The following is a 25,158-nucleotide window of genomic DNA, read 5'->3' on the forward strand; positions in this document are numbered from 1 at the left end:
TGTAATAGTTTGACATAAATAAAGTATTTATTTATAAATGACTGCTTATACTGTCCTCTAGGTGTCAGCAATTCCCAATGTTTTCACAGAAGAAGAAGAAGTTCCATTAATATCCTGTACGTAATAAAGCTCTTGGTTATACGGATCTGTCGGGCAGTCTGTGCCTTCGCCATCATCATTTGGGATCTGGCAAAGCTAATTCAGCCTTGGCCGTCTGCTCGAAGCAGCTTCTATAAACAGAATATCACCTAATTAGATCTGCCAGGCAAGCTGGCACGATGCAATCGACAAGCCTCTTGGTGATAGGCCGTCCATCTGTGTGCGGACAGACAGTAAGAAACTACCAAAAAGATGTGATGTTGCGTAACGTATGTCAAGCCAGTAAACATTACACAGTGGCACACAAAAGCTCCCAGAAGCCTGTTTAATGCTAATTGTGACAGAGAGCCCCCTCCTGAGATTTGATTTTAAAAGCTTCAAAGTCAATATCGCTGGGATGAAATTTAATTTGCATTATTCAGATTTAATCACAGCAGATAAATGACTTTTTAAAACACTCGAATGAGCACAATATGAATTTGTGACTCAAGGGAAGTCGGTGCCCAAATGGAAATCAAGATGAGCACATTTTCTTCTCATGTAAGCCATCATCAACATCTCGCACTTAAAACCAACATTGTCGAAGCTCGTGGCCATACTTGCGGTTCATGATTTCAGGCGTCGACACTAACGTGAAAGACGAGTCGACATCGCCTGATCGCTGATTATGTCGATTAACGATTTTTAAATGTAACGACTCGGTTCGTCAAATCAGAACTGATTTTCTGAATTGAATTGTTTTTTTGTTACACCCCTAGTAAGGTAGGTAGGGAGCTGATATCTGCTACTAGGGATGTTCGATACCACTTTGTTTTAGACTGACACCGATACCAAGTGCTGATACCATTAGTACTTGTGATACATAAAATTTCCCCAAAAAACAATGACATAATTAAAAAATATATATATAGCAAATTTCCTTAAAATTGAATTAAATTAATGGCAATTATATTTTTTTCAATTAGCTAATAAAAGTCATTTTGCATAGAGCACACAATTATTATAATTTTTTTTTAATCGATAAATAAGATGAAAAAAATAATCGAGTGGCCAGAAGAAGAAAAAATCCCAATCAAAATATGTGGTTATACAACTTATTTTAAAGGAATACAGTGAAGTGAAAATAATTCAATTCAATACAATAGGGCTTTAAGTAATTTATTCATATCTACCATGTTAAGAATTCCTCCTAGTGTGTGAAGTTTAATTATATCTTGTTTTGAAATCCATGCTTTTAATTTGGAAGGCTGCTCTGTATTTCCGTTTCCTGTTTCACATTCTCCGTTCATTACAAATATAATGTATTTATAAGAACTATAATTAGCATCTGCGAGAGCCGTAAGGGGCACCGTTCTATTTTTAGCACCGCAGCTCAACGACGTTAACGAGGCAATTAAACACGGCAAAGTTACGTCAGCTACAAACATATATAACACGCATTGAACCACGGATACAAGTGATATTACTCACAACAAGAGTACTTACTTATTCTCAGTAACGCACATCGAAATGGCGCTGCCGAAAGTAATTAAATGAAAAAGTGTTACCTCATAAGGAGACATACAGGAAACGAGCAAGGTGGAACAAAACTTTCGTTCCCCACAGTCTCAGTCACAGACACTTCCTGACCAAAAAATGGCCACAAGAGTGGGCGGCGATACCAGCATCGGTATCCGTCGCGAGTACCGATACCATGAAATGTGGCCTGGTATCGGCCCGATACCACCGATACCTGGTATCGGTACTCGCCCATCCCTATCTGCTACTATCACGAATGGACAATTCAAAGTAGCATTTTGGTCCGATTTGTTTGTTTTGACACTTAATGCTCTCATTTGGATCTGTTCCTTCTTATTGGACAGTATTTGGCTAACTACTGCCATCTAGAGGCTTGGCGGTAGTGTGTGTATGAGTTTGTTTGTTTTTTTCCCTACACGGCGAGGGGGAAATATTTGGAAAAAAGCTCGGTTACGTGTGTAGACATGTCCACAATTGACTCGTATACATCATGATACTACATGAATCATTTGAACCTTTGGTACGTATTTCGTAACTGGTGCTGCGTGAGATACTGAAGAACGCCACAATAGGTTGCAGATGAACCTAATAAAGTGGCCATGCATTTAAATAGTTCTCTTGCTCTAATGGGCTTCTGTACTATTTATATTTGGCTTTTCATGGAACATACATGCAGGCTACAGTGAAGTTTAAATTGTAAGAATCAGACACTTCGTCTCGAACCACGGGTTATCTGATGCTATTAAGCCCCCCACACACATACACAAAGTAAAAGTGAGGCAAGCGTTGTGTTTACAGCCGCGATGTGAAACTCAATTACACAGGCAATTGAACCAATATGACCGCACTGCAGATTTGCATCATGTGTTCCTGACCCAAATAAGATTGCCGCTCATTTACGTAAACTAAGAAAACTGTTCACATACACACACGAATGTGGTTGTACATTTCAATCAAGGGGAAAACAATCTAATCATGTGTGGAAAAATGACACACACTGTCAGCAAGCATTAGAGTATTAAAGAATGTTTGTTTTGCTTTTTCTTTGGCTTTTTGTGACGTAGGAGCCTCAGCATGTGTTTTTACATTGCCTGCGGAATAATAAAGGTGTTTTCCTTTCTAAATAGTAAAAATAAAATAAGGCTTGTTTTTTCCTATAAAGTGAAATTTTCTCTTAAAATTATGACATTAAATTATAATACACAGAAAACTCTTAGGCAGCAAGGACTGTCATTGGAGATTGACTTTACTGCTGTTCTAATTTATTTTTGGAATAAAGGACATAAATAATTGATTATTTATCATTTATAATATAGTATACTTTCTCTTTAGATTTAGGGAAAAAATGAAAAATTTGTTCAAACTAATTGATTTCTTAAAAATATTTTTTTTTCCATTGAAAAAAATGATAGAAAATCACTTTCTTGTGACAGAAAAAGCATGATTACAGCATTTTAAATCAATATTGTTTTCTAAAAATATTTGTATTTAAAAAAAATAACACTAATATATAATAAATAAAAATGAAACTTTGCTGGGGAAAAAACATTATTTATTTATTTTTAAAGCAACATAATGATGGGAGATGACGTTGATGTATAATAGTCGTGACTTTCTGCTTGTCCCATCAGTTTAATCGCAGACACAGCTAGCCACTTGCATCCCTTTAGCATTGTAGTAATCGTAATAATTCATAGTAATTTCAGAAGCACACCTTCTTTTTAATATTAACCATTGTTATGACCTCAAATATACTATTACAATCTAATAAACCGGCTAGCCCTTTAAAAAAACACTATAACTTGATTTACTTTTTAAACTTCCTTTTGAGTTAAAGTTACTTTAACCTTCATGAGACTTACCTGTACCTACTAGCAAGTTTACTGAACGCATTTTCGTCTCTGAAAGCGGGTCAAAAAGCATCAAACTAGCTAGCTGCTCAAAAGTCAGAAACGAGCTGCATCACGTCAATCAACAAATCAAAACATCTGGCGCGAGACTTGTGCGTCATCTTGCCATTTTAACTCTCCAGAAACGCAACGAAACTCGAATTCAGCCTCACTTACCTGCAGCGAACGCCGAGTCCCGTCGGGTGTCGAAAGGTTCGGTGACAAAAAGAAGAAAGTCCGGCTGGTGGAAAAGATGCGACTTCACTCCAGTCTCCACGCCGTGCGCGTGCGTGCATCTCACGTCATGCGTGCGCGTACCTGTACGAGCATGCGCCTGTGCTGTGCTATAGTGCGAGCATGCGCAAACTTTACCGGATCGACCCATTCTTCACGTGTGGTGACTAATAATTATAATAATAATAATAATAATAATAATAATAATAATAATACAGACTCAGGTGGGTCTATATTTCTCCAAACGTTGAGTAATAAAATATTTTTTTTATCAGATTTTTAGTAATCCCTGTTTGTAATAAAATTGTATTACTACGTTGTGTTTTTAATCAAATATCCTGTACGAGTAAAATGCAGATTTTTCCACCATTATTCAATTTTATTTCTTCACACATTTTTGGAGTAAAGTTGTGTAATTATATTAAACATTAAATTGTTACCAGTTCGTATTAGAATGCATGCATTAGTAAGCATGTTAGTAGTAAACAAAAGCAATAATTATAAAAATTAAAAAAAATTAAATTAAATTTAAAAAAATAAAAAATAAAAATGTGCATGATGATATAGTGTCAAATAAATAATGTGATTCAAATTGTCTGTAATATAAACACAGTATGTGAATAATATCTATATAAGGTACAAATACTGAATGCATATATTTAATATTACTACATTTAAAAATGGGAAAAAATTGTGACAGCTGTGTTGCAAAAAAAAATATGGAATACATAAAATAAATCACCTTTATGTCATAATGTAAATTGTGTTGGCATTTTTAAATCAACATGAATGTTAACATATACAAAATGTAGGTTTGACTATGACTATATTAAGAAATACTCTATTAGTGCTTCTGTTAACAATGACCACAAAACAAAGAAAATCATTGCTTCTTTCTAACGAAATCATCATTACCTAAAAAAAAAAAAAAAAAAGTTATATTTTCAGTGTTTGTGCATGTTTCTTGCAAAGAGGCTTGTCTTTCTTGGAGAAGAAGGTCTGACCCTCCAAGGTGGTGCAGCATACCTGTGGGTAAAAAGATGCCACCATATACACAATCTGAAGTGGCAAAGATGGGAGGTGGTGAGGATGATGAACAGTCCGCTGCACTTACGGCGCACACAAAGCAGTTGTCGTGCCACGTGTAGCCCAGCGCCTCCAGGAACTTGTCTCCCGCCTCGATGGGAAACTCGCAGCCGTGGCAGCCCGTGCCAAACAAACTGTAGAAGTCTGTGACAGACAACACATAAATTAAATAGTAGTAGAAGGATGCAATGTGACGATGATCCCATATCGTTGGCCTATTAGCATAATTACATCAAGTCATTTTTAATTTACTGTCACTATGTCAATAAAGAATACAATGTGCTTGCTAAAAAAAAAAATGGTGTTACAACATATATAATTCAATATATAATTTTGAAAAGTGGATTCAACGACTGGCGCCTATCGGGCAAGGGTCGGCATCCTTCAGCCCAATGGCCTGCTTCCGTCGTTTTCCTCGTCTCACCTTGCTCGCAGTAAGGTTCGCCGTCCTCCAGGTGGAAGGTGTTATTTCGGATGGGCTGCTGACAGGAAGCGCACAGGAAGCAGTGAACGTGCCACGTCTGCTTAAGGGCGTTGATCACTTCCTGGACAGAAAACAATGCGGTTAGCTGCTTAGTGGTATCGTGAACAAAACGTTTTGTCACACACCTGCAATAGGTGAAAATTCCTGATATAGAGAGAGTGTATCAACATAACTGTTTCTTTACATAGTTTTTGTTGTTGGTGTTTTTAGAGTGGTCCTTGAAAAAAAAAATAGTCTGGAGCCCCGGCTGTGCACAACTTCTACCCTGTATTGATAACTCATAATCCAATGGAAGCCTATTATTATTATTATCATTTACTTAAGATTATTTTTTGGGCACCGTGCCCCCATTAAATCATAACATCACACTTGTATTATTACGACTAACTTAACGATCACGCTTTTCTTCTTCTTCTTCTGGAAGCTCATGACTCGGCTTAAAATAGACATTCCCCACCCTTTAAAGTGTGAGAACACCACCGGGACAGGGAATCAATGGAAAAGCTGGCGGGTCACACTAAATTGGGGGTGCGGGGGGTCTTAGGGGCAAGAGGGCGAGAAAACAGGTTAATAAGACGCCCTAAGCTGCTTGAAGATGTGTGAGAATTGGAAGGTTTGTAAAAGGATTGGCGGCCCTCAAGAGGTCTTGAACACGTGACGGATGAACGTTAGCACCGCGCGCATATCTCGGACTCCTGACATGTTGGGTTAAAAGTTACACCTGCAGCCTTCAAAGCCTCCAAAGTCGAATTATTTTAACACATAGGGAAGTCTGATTATAACTGGTGGTCACTGTTGACAGTATTCTTTAAAAAAAAATATATTGTTATTTGTTGATACATTAGCTTTTGTGGTTGCGTTTGTGGCGGCCGTGGCTCAGGGTGTAGACACGGTCGTTCAGTAACCAGGTCTGCTGTTCGATCCCGGCTCTCCCCAAGTCATGTGTGGTTGTGTCCTTGGGCCTTCACACGCATTGCCTCCAGTGCTCGTGAATTTGTGAGCGCATGAATAATGTATTCATTCCATTGTAAAACGTCTTTGAGTGTCTCGAAAAGCGGTATATAAATCCGATGTATTATTTTAAATTTTTATTTATTTTGGCATGACCAAACGTCGGTATGGATGAAAAAAGGTTGAATAGTTCGTTCGCGAATTGTAGTTTACTTTACTTTATTTAATAATTATTTATTGATTTATTTAGGTATTTAGTTATTTTAATCTTGCACTCAACAAATCCCTTAAATATAAAATAATTAAACAAAAACTAAAACTAAATCTAATAACATCTGAACTTAAAAAAAGCATTTATGAAAATTATTAAATAAAGAAAAAAAGAAAGAAAGAAAGAAAGAAAAACTAACAAATCCTCTATTAGAATGAATCAAAAGTAATTAATTTGAAAAAACAAAAGTTTTAATGAAATAAAAACTAATAAAAAACTATAACACTGCACTAGGCTGGTGAAAAAGTACTTAATTTAAAGTAGCACTAAGGAACTTTTCAACCATAATAAAATACCTATTTCTTCTGATGAAACATCAATTGAAAACTAGTTGAGTGGTACCTTTTGCTATGGCCTGAGGGGGTCTGTATCATTTTTACTGGCAAAGAGCAACTTTGAGGAGGATGGCAGGAACACTGCCACACAAAAAACTACAAATGTGCTGACTGCTTTTATCACTTCCCCTTTCCCCATTCGTTACAAAGACGGAAGTCAATTTGAATGTGTGTGAGCTCAAAAACGACACAATGCACTTGTCCTCATGGGAAATGTGGTCTTCCTTCAGGCATAACATCACCGCTTTTGTCCACATGGGGTCGCAATAATCAGCGTAAACTGAAAGTTCCTTAGTGTTGCTTTAAGGACTCCAAACATATTTCTCACTCAACTAAATCAGTCGCGGAAAGTTAGAAGAAAAAAAAATTCGTCCCTCGACACTAGTTTGACAGATCGACAGGAAATTGGGTGGACATGCAGAACACATCGTACAAAAATGACTCAAGGGCCCATGCATAAATTGACAAATGAGCCCCACTCGTAGCCAGGTGTCCTGCAAAGTGCCCCCCACTCACCCCCAGTATCTTAGCCTGGCAGCGGCTACATGTCGGCGCAAAAAAGTCCTCGTAGCAGTGTTCGCAGTAAACGTGGCCTTGCTCTTCCACAAAGCCGATGTCAGCCAGTGATGTGCAGCAGTGGACGCAATTGAATTCTTCTTTATGCCACGATTTGCCCATTGCTACCAAAAATGGTCCCCTGAAACAACAACAACAAAAAGACAACATTGTAATCAGCTCCCTGGACATAAACAACACTGTGGAGTAACCTCAAGTCAGAATCTACTAGAAAACGTTTGCGACATACTGTACGCTAGCATTAAGCTAGCAGACCGTTTTTGGAGGACATTATGGTGTTTAAAAAATAATTGTCGTCTTCTAATCTGTTTGTTTAGAGAGTAGAAGGGAAAAAGTCACGATCAAGTTATTCCAATAAAAGTTTGTTTGGTTTTATTCAGTGTGGTGCCGTTCTTTTTAGTGATAAAAGTGCCGCGAGTAGAGCACTAATTAGCATTAGCGAGTCAGACTGGAGTAGATCATAACGATTCTTTGCACATCTAGAAATTGAAGCAAAAATCATTGTCAATCAAATCATTTTGAATTAAAAAAAATTCTTAATCGACAATCGATTCTGAATCGAATTGCACACTCAAAAATCGGAATCAAATCGAATCGTGAGACATTCAAAGATTCCCACCCCTAGAAAATAATATCTTTCCCTTACCTGATGACCTTACTGCAGTGGCCACACATGGGCGTGCGAGTCCCGGCAGGGTAGTGTTCCGCCATTTGCACCAGCGAGTCCTCGTCTTTAGGGTGGGCCCGAGGCACGGGACGAGCGGGGGCAGGACACCTGGGCGTGCTGCCATTGGACTTCACGCCAAAGGATGGTGTGATTAAACCACACTGTGGACTGACACCTGAGGAGGATGAAGATGGATCCCTGTTTATTTACAAGAAACGTTTAGTTTTTTTTTTTAACTGAACTTACCATCGCACAATATACATCATCAAAGATATACATTATAAAATGAACCTACAGCTGTTACTTTCAATGTAGGATGATAGAGGACATTCGATAATCTCTTTTCTAATCTTTAGTGAAAATGAAGCTGAGTTTGAAATGCCTCCTGTTTTCTCTTCTTCTTTCACATTTACAGTGTTCAACAGTCGTCTGCCACCGCCTAGTGGCCAAAAGAGGAATGACAGCCCAAAATAAGGAACAACCCTCCAACCCCAAAAAATTACATACAAATCGCAAAACAGATTAACTGTAAATGTTTCGCTTATGTGTGCACAGGCGCCTTTGAAGCCACAACATGGTGGATGGACACAGTCATATAGTTAAGTAATCAAAATGTTCCACTCTAGTGCACACATATACACACACTTGCACCGATGCACGATCACATGGTGTATTACCTTGAGTTGTTGCGGGTGATTTGATCATGGTCTTGACAGTAGCGGACTGGTGGCTGCTGGGCTCAGGTTCTTCACTGTGTAAAGCAAAGTAAGCCATTGACATTGGCAATTGTACATGAAGTCAACATTCAAATGATATTTTTTCATATTGGCCTGCGAGGCAATTATGACTGAGCTCCTTCCTTGCCCGTTTATTAAATGTTCTTGGTTGACTGAACCTGACACCTATCCGTTCTATCACAACTTGTTTATTCTATAAAAAAAAATGTTCACAATTAATCATCTGTGTATGGAATCAATGTGTCACTTTTTCATGTTGGCTACTCTCTCTCTCGCTCTCTCTCTCTCTCTCTCTCTCGCTCGGGTGCCCTTAGTGGAATACAAGCAAGACAGAATCCAGACCACCTACCCGCTGACAGAGCAGAGACAAATATGGTTCTGCCCAAAACAACACAGCTCTCTCCGCTCCACACAGTCAGCCTCCTACTTGGAATGGTCGCCACTTTCACTACACGGCCGACAGCCTCGTGATACTAGCCCGTAATAATATAACATAACGCACATTTTCTGAACCGCGGCCAGGATGTCAAGTGAAAGTCATCGTGTGGAGTGCTGACAAGCATCTAGTCCAGATGTGGTGAAGACAGATGCCAGACGACCAGTGCTAACGACGCCGCGCCATCCGCTTCAATACTGGCATTATTAATATGGTACAGTATGTGCTGTATGTATTCCCACTGCTCTATCGTGTCACTTGGGGTTAGGACGTTGCAGGTCATTAAATGCCCAAAATGAATGAATAATTCAACTAATTAAGCAGCATTTAATCAAAGTTATCCCGATTGGAATTTGACCAAAATTTGTTAGAAATTAAACTTTCATTATCTTTCGAAACCAAACACCCGTGAGGTTAGGAGTACGAACCGATTAATTGGAGAAAAAAACACCTATAAAATTTGAAAACACTACAACAGTCTGATTCGTACAATTCCGAATTTTGGGGGGGGGGGGCGTATTCCTCTAAAATCAAACAAAAGTTTGGTGTTTAAACCCAAATACCCCTGAGGTTGTACAATTTGAAATTTTACTATTTTCAGGAAAATGTGTCTCTAAAGTAAAGTCGTACAATTCGGTAATCCAAAACAAATTTTAGACACCTCTAAAGTCGCTCAAAACTCCAGAATTGTAAGTGCAGTCATTCATAAACAAACTCCCCTGAAATCGTACGTATTGGAAGTGAACCAGCATTCTCAGGAAGAAGCTTTGTCATTGAACATCCATTTTTGAATTTCGTAATTTAGATCTGAGCCTAAAAAATATAAAAAATCAGTTCCTCAGTTTTGATATATATATAAATATATATAAATATATATATATATATATATATATATATATATATATATATATATATATATATATATATATATATATAAATATATTTATATATATATATAAATATATATATATAAATATATATATATAAATATATATATATATATATATAAATATATATATAAATATATATATAAATATATATATAAATATATATATATATATATTGGGGTGTCAGGTGATAATCATAATTAATCGCATGACTTCAATAGTCAAGCAAATTTGATATGTATTCTATATATAGGCCTACAATAAAATGTACAATAATCCCCCCCCAAAGTTTTCATACTCTTGTTAACATAAAAGTGGGGAAAATGTTAAACTAATAGAAACATGGCTGCAACTTTAAGTCATTGATACAAAAATGTCATAATTCATACAATTGAGTAAAAATTAAAAAGATGAACTGTACTGTAAAAAAACCAAGCGTCATATTGATTTATGTTGAGCTTTAAATTTTCTGTCACTAGATGGCATAATTGCATTTGTAAGACGGTGACAGCTCGATGCATTTTTCTTTTCATATTAAGAGCTAATCTTTAACATGAAGTAACTTCAAGTAAAATTGACGTGTCATTTACTTATGTTATTACTAATACAGGTGCGAGTAACAAGTGGTGTGCGTATCCATGTATTGCACAGTACGTGCTCACATGGGGCAGCTGAGGGGCTTGGGTGGGCCAAAAACACTCCCCTGCCACACACACACACACGCGTACCACATTCAAATGGTAGAGTTGAGGGTTATTGCCCGCACTCTCATCAAGCCTGGCTGTCCTCACATGCGACACATGTTATGGCAACTGCTGCCATGGACGCCCTGCATGTGGTCACAGAGATTTAAAGGAGACACACTATGGAAATTGAACTTGTTCATGTTTGTACACAATAGTTTGGTTTCTAGAGTACCTGGCCACCCACCGAGTGGGAAATAACACAACCAAGTAAAAAAATCTTCTGTTAGCTACACTTTTTTTGACAGTGTGTCTTGTGAGCGAGCAGTTGTGGACTTTCACCCAGTTTCAAAATAGCCACCCGGTAACATGATCCGCTGGGATGGGTGAAGATTCAGAGCCACTTTCAAGTGATGGGCGCCTTGCCAGACTGTCTGAAATACTGCTGCTGCAGGACATAAACAAATAAATAAATAAATACATAAAATACCAGAAGGACTTGTCTGTATCAAATGGAGCTAATCTGCTGAGAGACAGGCCGGACTTAATCCAATTGAAAAAGACAACATACTAGCCAAGCCATTAGCTTTTTCGAGCTAGATCAAAAGATTAACGCACAGTATCTACAAATGCGATTTTTCTTTGCATCCATAAGATAACTTAAATATCGTCATCTTTTGTTTACTAACTGTTCTGACTTCCTGTGGTCATTTAAACGAGAGCCAGCATCACTCATCGTCCTGTCATGCTAACGACATTCATGCGCCAGCCACGCTGATTGTATGAGCGAAAACACGTGAGGCTCACCCGGCCCCTCGTTCATTAGCGACAATTACGCCGCAGGTCGTTAATATTCTCCACCGTCTCCGCCAATTACCAGAGCGGTTTATCCTATTCCGCTCGACTGATTGGTTGATTAACTAAGAGCCCCGCTGTTTACATTCATTAGCGACCCTTCTGGACATAGCATAAGCTACAGTGCAACAAGGAAAAAAAAGAGGAAGGAGGGAATGTGTGATTTTATCAGCACTGTTTTGTCAGTATAATGCTATCACCATTATTTACTGTATTCAATTAGTTGTATTACGCCAATGGAAATGTATGTGCCCCCAGTACAGCCTAATCAAGTAAAGGGCAGTTTTTAAAAAAAAAAAGTGTGGTGTTAAAGGAACTTTAAATGAACTGACTCGTTTTTGACACCCCTAATTTCAATACAAGTAAAGTGAGTCACGAAGTTGTTGGTACGACAAGGTACAGCCGTGCAGTAAATAATTACAATTTTACATTTACACAATATGTTAATATGGACAGAAATTGCTGCCTCATTCATTTCAAGGCTTTTGGTGTCAGCACGGTTTCAAACCCAGCAAATGCATTCCCATTAACTTGGCACCAGAAGACACAGTCCATATGTCCCCAGGGACAACTTATAACACTCTGCGGTTGGCGTGAAAGGAGCTTTTGGCAGCGTCTCACAAAGATCCCTCGCTGGCTCCTAGACACAACTGTACGCCACTAAAGAATGAAGCGTGTGTGCATGTGGTCACTCCATATTGTAAATGTGAAGGAGTGAGGTTGAATGTGATCCAAAGGCTACGAGAGTGTTAAATGATAGACCATCTGCTGTGTGCCCAAGTGAGCGTCAGTGATGTTCATGGACCATTTGTTGGCCGTTCAAACAAAAGCCACACGTTTTTATGAGAGGCGCTGCAACGACGTCATTGCTGGACTCACACGGGAAGAGAGCAGTCGTGGGCCGAGTGCATTTGGTGGACAATTTGGCGTCGCTCTGTTGAGCTGAATATGCAGGACAAAATACATCAGTCTACGCTGCAAAGAGGATTGTAGACATTTTCTGAAAAAAATATATATAGTAAAATAAGAAAATAATTACTTCAAATAAGCAAAATGACCTACCAACAGAACAAGAAAATTGTACTTGAATTTACCTGTAAGATTTTGAAAAATAAGAAAATAATACTAGGTCCATATCATCCACTGCGGTCTTGAAAATAGTATTTTCAGACTAAAAGCAAGTCATGTCGATTTTTTTCAAGCTGTAATAAATAGAACTATTTTTTAAATTACATGAGTATTTTTTTTTACACTTGGATAACTTAGCCTGAGTGTCAAGCAGGGAGGTAACAGGTCCCATTTTCTTTGTCATGACCTAGCCAGGAATTGAACCCACAACCTTTAACTTAGCACTCTACTACTAGACCACTGAGCTGGTACTGAAACAAGGAAAAATGAGCTTAGTAAATATAACAAAATGAACTATATTGCACTCGTCTGTTTTCATACTTGTATTTTTTTTCCATTTATTTTATTACTAGATTATGCTAAATCTTAAAATAAGAAAGGGCCTTTAATGTTGGTTTGATGTCATCTTAAAATGTGGGAAATGCTTGTTTTAATCCTCACAGTACTTAAAATGCTCAATGCCTAAAATTAAGTAATACATATCTTAAAATAAGCACAATGATCTTGCCTGACAATTTCGTTTTAAGTAAAAAATAACGTGTCAAATCAAAATAAGCAAATTTAGGTTAAATTTAAGAAATTATATCTTAATTAAGATTTTAGTTTTTGCAGTGTATCTTCTTTAATGCTCGTCCTCATGTGATGGACAGGCCAAGTCCGTCTTCCTACATAAACCCTGTTGACCAACTAAGGGGCATCCTGAAACAGAAGCTGAGGAAGGAAAAGTTGTCAAATTTTTACGAGCTCCGTGATGTCATCATGGAGGAGTGAAAGAGGATTCCAGTGGCAATCTGTGAAGCTCTCGATGGTCTGGCGAAATATTGACACTTTGGGCCCAGTTTAGACATTTTCACTAAGTGGTGCACTCACTTTTGTTGCAAGCATTTCAGAGGGAAAGTAAATTTACACTGATATACAAGCTGTACACTGACTATGGATGGTAGCAAAGTGTCATTTCTTCAGTCTTAACCAATGAAAAGATTTAATGATATATTTGCTGCCCTCCAGTGGTAGTAAAGTGGAACTGCTAGAATGGAGCTAAATATTGTATTTGCACAAGCTAGGTACACTACACAGCTGGATGTACAAAAAAAAAATCTCATTATTTATAGTATTTACATTTTTGTGTGTGTGGGGGGGGGGATATTGAATATTTTTTAGCTAATTTTATTATGTTTATTTATTGTTGAATATAACTACATTTTGCAACAAAGGGTTAATTGTGTCATATTTTATTGACAGGTTTACTACATCATAATATTTTATTTTATTTTATTTTTTTACTTAAACAAAGACCACATGTTTTTAAATCTTACATTATCATTATTTTATGGTCATTTTGAGTTCATATTAATTTAGTTAATTTTTTTCTGTAACTATTGTGAGATGTGTATGCATAAATGTATATGTCAAGAAATATTGTCACTATGTGCTCATATTGTTTTCTTTTTTATTTATTTTTTTGGGGGGGTGTATGACAATTAGCTGATTAGGTGGTGAACGAGTAGCGAAGTAATGCTAACATGAGGAAGGGGAAAAAAGACAGAAGACAAAGCATGAAGAAAGGAGTCTATGCAGCAACTTTATTAGCTATAAGATATAATAATACCTTTTTTTGACACCACTTCAAATTTGAGAAGACCACCAACAAGGTCAAGTAAACTTAAACAGGAGGAATATTTTACATAGCGAGGGCCTTTTTAACGGGGTTTGCATGAGGAGAACATTCACACAATCACCACACTTCATCGTCAAGCCTAAAACAACGCCGACATTTTTACTTTCATTGTCATCTTTTTTTTTTTAGACCACTCAAAGTGTCCTAAAGCACCATCTTGGACTCCCCACATCCAAGCACATGCACGTATATACACATCCTTAAAGACTACTACTCACAACTGATTGACTAAAACAGCAATTAAACCTGCATTGAGATGTAATCGTTATGGACAAAAGTGAAAATGTGTTTTGAAATGAACTTGCAAGTCAACCGGCGTCATTGTGGTCCACTTTGGAGGTTCCACTGTATTGGCATCAATTTTTTCCCCACTCGTAGGTGTTCCAATACTTTTGTCCATCAATTACACCTAACTAAAATCCTCTCAGCTGAGGAAAAATACTGTTTGCAGCTCTATATTGTTGAAAATAGGCCTATATAGCAGCGTGGCCCTTACCAAAAAGTACTATACTCCAAGTACATAATATAGAGTATACTTAAGTATACCTAAGTTTATTTTTCGAGTGTACTTATTCTTGTACTCCTTGGGACTAAATTGGAACATTTCAGTACACTTTAAAAGTATACTTAAGTATATTATAGAGTATATTAATAAGTATTCTTTAGTGTATATTTAAATACACTATTAAGTATACTTGAAAGTATACTTTGTGGTACACTTATGCCCACAGTTTAGTTTACAGCAAAAAGCCCAGTGATAAATTGACAGGAATCGAAACAGCCAACACTGAGACTAAAAGGTAGCAAACGAACGTAACCTCTAGCCTATCCAGCCACATGATCTACAAGGCTTTGCAAATAAATCTAACCTATAATTTTGGTTCCTTATCGAGTGCCTTCTAAGTTTATACTACAGCAGGGGTGCCCAAGTTTGGCCCTCGAGAGCCACTATCCAGCCAGTTTTCCATTTTTCTCTCCACTAACACACCTGATTCATGATCAGGATCGTTATCAGGCTTCTGCGAAGCTTGCTGATTAGTTGATCATTAGATTCAGCTGCACTGCAGGAGGGAAACAAGGAAAACAGGCTGGAAGGGGCTCTCCAGGACCGGACTTGGGCACCACTGTACTACAGTATGTAAACTTTTAGTACCGGTATATGTTTTTAGTATACTTACAAGTACACCTAACATTTACTTGGTGCAGTATACTTCCAATAAGTACAAGAAAAGCAAACTGGATGTATACTCTCCTAATTTTGAGTATACTTGAAAAAAGTACAAGTACATTCTAAGTATATACTACAGTATGTAAACTTTTAGCATATGTTTTAGTATACTTACAAGTACAATTAACATTTACTTGATGGAGTATACTTCCAAAAAGTACAAGAAAAGTAAACTGGAAGAATACTCTCCTAATTTTGAGTATACTTCAAGCATACTTAAATATACTTCTTTTTGGTAGGGGGGGGGGGGGCTATACTGTATGCTCATATAATGTATGTATATATACATGTATATACTAGGGGTTAACCGAATCAAGTTTTTTGTCGTCGACTACAATGTGATAAAAGTCAAGGCCAAGTTAATTAATGTTGTCATTGATATTTTTCAGCACAGTGCAACTTTTTTTTTTTATGATGAATTAAGTTATCGTTAGCACGCAGTTGTTGCCTGTGCATTGTTAGATTTTGTTTCACTCCCCTCCTCGCCGCCAGTCCTGCGATCCCGCTGGTATGAATTTCTCAACACTATAGCGGAGATGAAAATAGCCAAAGCTAACGAGGCTAACCGCTGTTCTCATCCACAACCAGCCTATTTGGCACCCCGCAGGCGCGTGAAGGCACCTCCCTGCTTCACGCAAAAAACGGGCAAACGGAAAGTCGGAGACCAGGCGAAGAAAAATTACATGAGTCGCCGTGAGTCGACTTCAAGCATTAAAGGTCGATGCGAGTAGTTTAGTCGCCTCGTCAACTAATCAGTCAACCCCTAGTATGTGCTGTAGCGCTCATTCCACTTGCCTACTTTCTATTGTGCCATCAAGCCACTACAGCAGTCAATCACACTCACACACACACACACACACACACACACACACACACACACACACACACACACACACACATACTCACACATACAGTATATCCATATATATACGTATACACACAGGTCTACTGGACATTGAGGGTGCGAGCGGACACGCCGTGGTGCCAGTCCCTCAGCTCGTTGTACTTTGGGCCGATCACCAACCGCGTGGTGTGCTTGTTCACTCTGCCGTCCGGGACAGAAGAAAACAAGGGTTCAGGATGACGAGGTCTGGGGTCATGATGACAAACGGCACAGCACAAGAAGGGCTCGGATGCAGTGACGATGTTATTAGAGGAAGCAAGACTAGTTAAATGGGACATATTGTGGAAAACTGACTTTTTTAAAATGTTTTTTTTTATGCAAAAAGTGTCTAAAATACTAAAAGAAAAATAATTGTGGAACTGTTCTAACTGTAATTCATAACTATTTTATACATTTTGAGGGACCAAAAAAAAAAAGAGTTAATTTATTCATTACATACTTTCTAACCCATTCACTCTCAGCCATTTACACTGAAGCAACCCCCTTCGCTCCTGGCTCTTTTTTTTCTTTTTCTTTTTCTTTTTTACTGGATTTTGGCTGATTTTGCAAGGTTTTATAGCTATAAAAAACATGTAACCTACCAAAAGAAAGATTAGAGTCTCGTCTTTCATCTGGAACATTTCTATTTGTTTCAGTTTTGCAGCAATTAGCATTCGAATATAGCAAAGTTTCATCAATATTCACAAATCTGTTTTAAACACTGGGGAAATGAGCTTTTTTGCAACATGGCCCTGGTTGATCTCTTATTAGCTGCTGCCACCTGCTGGCCGTTTTTTGTAATAACTACCATTGCTTGAAGCCACCTCTTTGTGTCAGAAGCTGTATCAAAGCCTTCTGTTTGCTCTAACATTAAAAAACAAAACAAACTTATAAATACGTTTTTGGTACCATGGCAATATTTAAAATAGAAAGTTTTGATAGGCTTTTGGGAGCAAATTAGTTAATTATTTTGGCTAATTTGTTTATCAGAATTGTATTATTTTATACTATCGGAATCTGCATTGACCAAAAAATAAATAAAAAATCATCTCATAGTAATTAACCAGATGCCCATACACAAACCAAGTTTCTAGGGTGGGCAAAGATCCAGAGCCACTTTCAAGCAACTGCAAAACGACAGTCTGAAACACTACATCAAAGCTTAAAGGGAAGCAGAGCTGCATTGAGTTTTGTTGGCTATAGTGCTAAGCGGCACATGTGTGTGAAGTGTATGAAGAGCTACCTCTACAAGTCCAAAGAATTTCGTTGTCTTTAAAACATTGTCATGGCCTTGTTTTATATGCCACATAGTCAACAGTGGCTCACTTGCAAGAGACACGGCCAGGCTCTTAAAAAAAAATAAAGCAGCTAATTTATTGATTATATTCTTATCAACCTCTTAAAATTGTGCAAAAAATGCATGATATTGTACAACTTGTTTAACATTCAACAATGCGTCCCTGCGTTAAACACGGCAAACCAAACACGTGCAGAACAACACCGCAGTCCGCCAACGCAATCCCAGACATCATGCAGCTCACGGCAAGACTGGCATCATCACCGACAAATGCAACAATCTGATGGGCACGCACCCATGCCAAAACTTGTAATGCAACATCAACCACTACAATAAACTATTCAAAACTGACATGAGTAAAGTGAGAAAGTTGCGCAAGCTTAGTTTGCTTTCCACTATACAAGTATTGGTCTTCACTTGTTATGAACCAAGTATCATTCAAAATTAGTAATGGTTTATCAGTAATGTTTAATGGCAAGCACTTACTTTGTCTTCTTGGCTGTGTCTGCTTCTTCTTCTTGAACTATGAAAGGAAGAAAACAATTTGTATTACTACTATGATAATGATTATTATTATTATTATTATTATTATAGTTAGGAGGAGGAGTTATTTGTATGTTTAATTTCCCCCATTCATTCATGGAAATTATTATGGTTTTATAAAAATAAAATTTAGGAAAAAAATGTAATCCCTATTTTCTTTATTTTTTAATACATATTAGTAGTAGTACTATATAATTATTATTATCATTATTCTCTTTTTTAAATTAACCTTGATTTTGTAATTCAATATTTTCATGAATATTTATATTGTTTAATAACACGAGACCACATTAAATTATTGTTTTATTTGATTTCTTTATAAAAGTTTCTAATTGTAATATAAGTAATCGCAATAGTGGTGGCTGTAGTAGTAATAGTACTAGTAGTCTCTCTGTCTTATTCAAATGCTTGTATTTATTATCACTAGGCCACACCCCTTAAAGGCACATATACAACATACTGTATAATACAGTACTCACAGTCATTACACTTTTGTACAACCAGAGTATTTCTTCATATTATCATTTATTATGTTTGTGATTTTAAACAATGCAGTGCTATTTTATTTATTTAACAACAGTATCGGTCGCCCTCTTCTGGCCATTTTACGATCAGTAACTAGAAATTAGAAGAATAGAAATTTGCCATTTTCATGCAAGTTTTCAGTAAAAATGCTATCTTGGGATAGATATATAGGTCTTTCTTTAAAATGATCCGTCATTGTTTTGTATTGGGAAATCGTATTTATCAAAAGTGACGACTCAGATGTTCAGTACTAGTATCAGTTTGAAAAAAAGTGATAATGACCATCAATAAAAACAAGTGTGAATGACATTACTTTTCATTCCATCTGGGAAAATAGACTTAATACAAGAGTATGAATGAATTAATTTATTTATTTTGTTATTTATTTTGAACATGTATAAAAAAAATTTTTTTAAAGCTCAATTACTGTACTTAGAAAAATGAAAGTCAAATAAAAACATGGACAACGCATCGCATTTACACATGTTCGGAAAAGGAGTAGGAAGAAGTATACTTTTTTTTTTAAACTTTCTATAGTAAACGGAGTTACGAGTGTGCTCGTGGAATGATTTAAACTACTGAGTCAAAATACAAAGCGTTACGTACAGTTCTCGGTGCCCGTAATCTGAGCCAGAATCCTGAAGGATCTGGACTGGGTCGTCCCGGTGCGCGGGCGCCAGTCCTCCGTGTCCTCCATGATGCGTTTGCGGCTGGCGTCAGCGTGAGTGGGCACGTGGTAGAAGTTGATGTCCGTGTCCACAACGTGTCTCCGGGGAGGCCTACCAGGAGAGCAAAGGTCAAATTCAACCTGGACAATCAACATGTGGTTTCATTATTGATCACACACTGTTAATTGAATGGGAACGAAATGCTTCCAGTTTGGATGAGGTATGGCATGAAGACGATGGGCTACACGTCATGATTAAGGCCACTTTTATTACCTGGGTGGCTGGGGTTTTCTTTTATGTGAAACGTAAAAGAGAGAAAGGAGAGAAACTAAATTTCCTACCATATATAGAAATTTTAAAAAAAATACACATCAAGAGATAGACATACAGAGACAGTGAGGCTGCGTGTAAAGACTTACTTTAAAGTAGTATGAGGTCCACTTGAGGGGGAGAAAGAAGAAAACGGGAGTGAAGTTAAAGCAAAAGAGGTGTTAAAGAGAAATGGCCACTAGAGGGAGCCAAAATATCAAAGTCACACAGTTACTTTTAGTCATGTTGCTCAAATGCACAATCAAAAAAAAAAAGACTATTAAGTTGACTAAGATGGGCCAATATACATTTTAAGTAGTTCAATGTTGTTTTTTTAGATTTAGCTTTGAAAAATATGATACTAGTGGTGCACTAAAACATTTTGAACAGCAAGACTGTACAATTTGAATATATATTTTTTTTTTAATTATGAAAAACGTTATCAGTGAAATTCCACCACCACTGTTGTTTCTACCAAGACTGCGTGCAATCTATAAAAGGCATCCAGTAGGTCAATAAATCATCAATAAGTGCATGCAATGCACACTACCCTTCACACGCTCATTGATTTAAGTGCCCTTACTAACTCATTCTCATCATGTGGGAGGGAAGCTGCCAGCTATGTGCATGCATGTGTAAGTATGTAAGTGACACATTCATTAAGTTAATGGATCTTCTTGAACTGCACACTAAACATGTATGTAACAAACGGGAAATGCTTACATTTGTATTATATACCATATTTCTACAAATGGTGGCCAATGAGTGTTTATTCAAGATGAGGCCTTTATAGAATGTTAAATGTAATGTAGATTCGCAGAAGACTGATCCATTTTGAAAAAATTATGCAATAGCTTTTTCTTTCTTCAATATTGTGATTATATATTTTTTTAAACAAGCAGAGGAGAAAGAGGGAAAGAGAAAGAGGGAGAAAGAGAAAGAGGAATGGCAACCATTTTGAGGAAATACAGTCTTTCTCATTTAAAACACAGCTACAAAGAGGTTTGTCAAGACAACCATGTACTGGACATGCATCAGAAACTAACTTTATAACCAGATGAGCTGCTGTCGTCTGAAAAGAAGGGGGAAAAAACATATTGAAAAGGGGCGAAAATAGTGACACAAGTAAAAGACAAGTCCAAACAGTTCTCAAAACATGCTGAGCCGGCCCAAGCCTCCAAAGCAACCATGGCAGTTTCGTGAATGTTTTTCAAATCTCAAAAGGTAGCCCGTTCTTCTACAAGAGCTGACTGGAGTTGATTTACACATTAGAAGCGAAAAGCACAAGCGTAATACTAAAAAACAATCCAAGGCTAATAAAAGTAACAAAAATAAAACAGTATAATGTGCATTTACTCTTTCAACTCTTCAACTGGTTGATTGTTTGTTTAAAAAAAAAAAAAACTTCCAACTGCAATGTGCAAAATTGTAGTGACAAAACAAAAAGAGTTTTACAAAATTATGTAAAATAAATCAAATAAAATATGTGAAATTTTTTTTTTACATAATGTTCTACTTTATAAAATAAATAAAAGTAGAAAGTTATGTCAAGTAAATATCTCAAGTAAATACAATACAATACAAGTTTAATTTTTATGCATTCTAAGAAGATAAATATCACTTCATAGCATTGCACTTCATAAAAACATAAAGCAATGATATTATAAAATAGAATATAAACAATTAAACAGTTCTTGACACTTTTTTTTTTTTGCTTCATTTCAACGGACATTGTACCGCTCCTTCTGGTGTGAGCGTCTTGGCCACCTGTATAATACGGAAAGGTGGGTCGAAAGTCGGGTCATAGGTATCTCAAGGCACCTTAAAAACGTACATACCGGTACCTGAATCAAGGTAACAAAAATGTAAAAAAATTTAATAAATAAAAGTATAAATTGGAATGAAACTTTTTTTTACATTACTGTACTTTGTATTCCTCTAATTCTCCAGGAGGCTCTTTTGACTGTTAACTGCTCTTGAGTGGGTGCTTAGTTTGCTTATCTTGGGTCGGCTCTGAAGAGAGAACACCTGCAGGCATTTTACATGCAGCCCACCGCCACCAAACCTCAGACCTGCCTCACGATCGATTGAATTGACCTGTGTCCACCACTCACCCATTAAAAGCTTGTCCACCCTGATTCTCAAATAGGCCTCGCCTTTGCCCCATGGCCACCTCACAGGCGTTCTCGGTGGAGTAGAGGTGGATAGGCGTGTTGTACACGGATGACTCGGGTGGGCCCACGGGGGACGCGGAAGGAGGATGAGGGTGAGAGGTGGCGGGGGTGAAGGCGGACGACGGGGACGGGATGAAGGCGGCCGCGGAGGACAGCGAGGAAGGGTCTGACCCGCAGCCCTCGTAAGGTCTGGGGGTTTTGTTGGGTGGGGGAGGGGGATGTGTGACGGCCACGGGTTTTATGATGTCACGTCTGTTCACCTGGCATGCAAATACACACAGCACAGCACACACATGGCAGTCACTGAAGCCTCTTTGGTGCTCATTCTGTGAGGTTGCATTTGGAAAAAGGCAAAAGTTTCTAATAAAAATAAAAGTGCTATTTTTCATACTAAGAAAATTACAAAAGAGGATTAGGGCTGGTGATTGCAGAAAAAAAAAGGTTGGCAGGATTTTGACTTTATTCTCAGAATTCTCACCTTAAAGTCATAGTTCTGACTTTAAAGTTAGAATTCTGACTTTAATCTCAGAATTCTGATTTAAAAAGTGAGAAATCTGACTTTATTCTCAGAATTATCACTTTAAAGCCCATAATTCTGACTTTAAGTCTTTAAGACTTTAAGTCAGAATTATGAGAATAAAGTCAGAATACTTACTTTAAAAACAAAATTCAGATTTTAAAGTCAGAGTTCTCACTTTAAAGTCAGAATTCTGAGAATAAAGTGAAAATCCTGCCAACCTTTTTTTCTCTCTTCACTGGCCCTAATCCTCTTCCGTAGTGGATGTTCAGTTTAAAATGCAATGAACTCCTGCAATAGCAAATTAGGTGATGACAGACAGCCAATGGGGTATATGCCACGTAGGAGGCGGGACTTCCGACTTCCTGGTTTTCACACATCAGCTTTGTTTCCGCTTCCTGTTTGCGACGTGTGGCCCGCGTCCCAGTTCGTGCGCTTCCGCTTTTGTGCCCCTCGGTTGCGCGTTCCCATCGACGGGTGCGAGTGTGTAGTGTGTCTGTCTCAGTTATCCAAAGCATTTCAGAGAGTTGAGACGCCCCGGTTGGGGGGCGCGAGTGTTGGACCGCGGCCATCAGTGGCCGGAAACGACGCTGATGTGTGAAACCCGGAAGTCGGACGTCCGGGGCATCTACCCCATAGTTAATTTTTGTTTGATTGTAATATTTTACAATTGGCCAGCATTCCAAAAGATCGATTCCTTTTGTGAATCAATTGTTTCAAATGATTTGATCGTTTCGATGTTCCATTTCTGCCATCCCTAACAAACACACAACACATGGTCATGCACCCGAAGCCAGTTCGGCAATCAGCGCTCCCCTCCTTTGCCCTGATTGGTGGACCGAGTAGGGGAAAAGGTCCACCAATCAGGGAGGAGCGCTCACGCAGCCGGCATTCACCCCTCACAACCACAAAAAAACAAACAGCAACAACAGTATTTGGAACTAGCTCGTGCCCATGAAGTGAAAATGATGATAAATATTGTGATCATACCTTGGGTGCCACTGGAGGAGGTTTGGAGGCAACTCTGAAAAGATAGAAGGCGGCCGTCATTTCAAGCTGATCTCGCTACTTGCCAAACCATAAAAACACGAGCTGCAAACTGTCAATGTACAATATGCATGCTTTAAAGGCAGCTATTTTTAGTGGCGGAAGGCTTCCGTCAATGTGATACTCTCTACTCTCTGATATCGTCGACACCACTTAAGGCAACATGCTCCTCCAAAGGTCACCTGAGGAAACACACAGCAAACCTTTAACATGTCCTGTCGTGCTCCGTGACTCATTTTGCATGGATATCAAATCAATTTTTTCCGGTTGAAATGCCATTAATCCGTTCCAGCCCCCCAGGTTGGTCCGATATTCCGGTGTGAGCGTCTGGGTGAGAGTTGTCTCATTTTGTATTTGTGACTAAAGTACAGCGGTGGCTATAGCTCTCCTTGCCCACATGTGAGGGCATTACTGTACCGGAATGGCTTCATTTTTTCACAAAGCAAAAACCAACTGCTCCTAACTTGAAAAAGTTGAAACTAGCATGGGTACTTGTAACTCAAGGTACCACTGTGTATGATCTGGTGTTATCCATTGCATTAAGGCCTGACTGAAGAGTCCTTCAAGGTAATTAAAACCGTCTGGTAACTGAAGAGGAGTCAGTGCATTCCGAGCGAGCCCTTCTAGAAATGTCCTGCCGCTACTTGCCAGTGAGTTATTTCACCATGAGATAATCGAGGTCCCCTGGTAATGTTAAGAGTCGGGGCAGCTAAATCTTTGCATGCCATAAAGCAACCAGACTAGTCCCTCTGCGCTGTCACACTTCCTGGAACCTGCTAGAATCCTATTTTGAGTGGGCACACCTTGATATTCATTCGGTCAGAGGATGTGGGCCATTATTCAACAAGATTTGCGAACTCCTCAACAGGAGAAGTGGACGATGGCACACACTCGTCTAAAATCAAATATAAAATAGAAGAGGAACACCAAGAGTCTAGGGCTGAGAGTAGGGACTTTGAATGTTGGAACTATGACAGGAAAAAGTAGAGAGCTGGTTGACATGATGCCGAGGAAGGTGGACATACTGTGTGATCGGGAGACCAGGTGGAAAGGGATCAAAGCTAGGAGTTTAGGAGCAGGGTTCAAGTTGTTCTATCATGGAGTGGAGAAGTTAAGAATGTCCTGGAGGTAAAAAAAAGAGTGTCAGAGTGATGAGCCTGAAGCTAGGAATCGAAGGTGTGATGGTCAATGTTGTTCGTGGGTATGCGCCACAGGTAGGATGTGAGCTGGAGGAGAAGGAGAACTTTTGGTTGGACCTCGATGAGACGATGCAGAGCATCCCTAGAAGTGAGAGAGTTGTCATCGGTGCAGACTTCAATTGACATGTTGGTGCGGGGAACAGACGTGATGGACAAGTTTGGTATCCAGGAGAGGAACGCAGAAGGACAGACGGTGGTTGACTAAAATGGTTCCCAAAAAAATGGGAAGCAAGATGGACACTCAAAACACTCAG

General features: G+C 38.3%; 2 protein-coding genes across 7 annotated transcripts in view; both read right to left on the reverse strand.

Moving 5' to 3' along the window:
• The window catches only part of bmpr1ba (bone morphogenetic protein receptor, type IBa), a 42,553-nt gene extending 38,728 nt beyond the window's left edge, over positions 1-3,825 (reverse strand). For both annotated transcript variants that reach the window (XM_086076290.1, XM_086076289.1), the window contains exon 1: positions 3,684-3,825. The gene's annotated coding sequence lies outside the window, so the exon portion shown is untranslated. The remainder of the gene's footprint in view (positions 1-3,683) is intronic.
• Positions 3,826-4,377: 552 nt separating this feature from the next.
• pdlim5a (PDZ and LIM domain 5a) overlaps positions 4,378-25,158 on the reverse strand; it is a 42,441-nt gene continuing 21,660 nt past the window's right edge. For 2 of the 5 annotated variants that reach the window (XM_086076745.1, XM_086076746.1), the window contains exons 4-15: positions 23,649-23,682; positions 21,014-21,039; positions 20,078-20,098; positions 19,932-19,949; positions 19,597-19,769; positions 18,409-18,445; positions 8,788-8,861; positions 8,090-8,285; positions 7,384-7,564; positions 5,251-5,371; positions 4,855-4,970; positions 4,378-4,766 (exon numbers count right to left, since the gene is read on the reverse strand). In XM_086076745.1, coding sequence (XP_085932871.1) covers positions 4,677-4,766; positions 4,855-4,970; positions 5,251-5,371; positions 7,384-7,564; positions 8,090-8,285; positions 8,788-8,861; positions 18,409-18,445; positions 19,597-19,769; positions 19,932-19,949; positions 20,078-20,098; positions 21,014-21,039; positions 23,649-23,682 — 1,087 coding nt within the window. In that variant the 3' untranslated portion in view covers positions 4,378-4,676. Of the gene's footprint in view, positions 4,767-4,854; positions 4,971-5,250; positions 5,372-7,383; positions 7,565-8,089; positions 8,286-8,787; positions 8,862-14,391; positions 16,788-18,408; positions 18,446-19,596; positions 19,770-19,931; positions 19,950-20,077; positions 20,099-21,013; positions 21,040-22,081; positions 22,402-23,648; positions 23,683-25,158 lie in introns of those variants that run through there. The other 3 variants (XM_086076747.1, XM_086076749.1, XM_086076748.1) reach the window with 3 other exon arrangements.

The sequence above is a fragment of the Leptonotus elevatus genome, chromosome 5 (genome assembly GCF_054856555.1).
Source record: "Leptonotus elevatus isolate MCC_2025b chromosome 5, RoL_Lele_1.0, whole genome shotgun sequence".
Classification (NCBI taxonomy): Eukaryota; Metazoa; Chordata; class Actinopteri; order Syngnathiformes; family Syngnathidae; genus Leptonotus; species Leptonotus elevatus.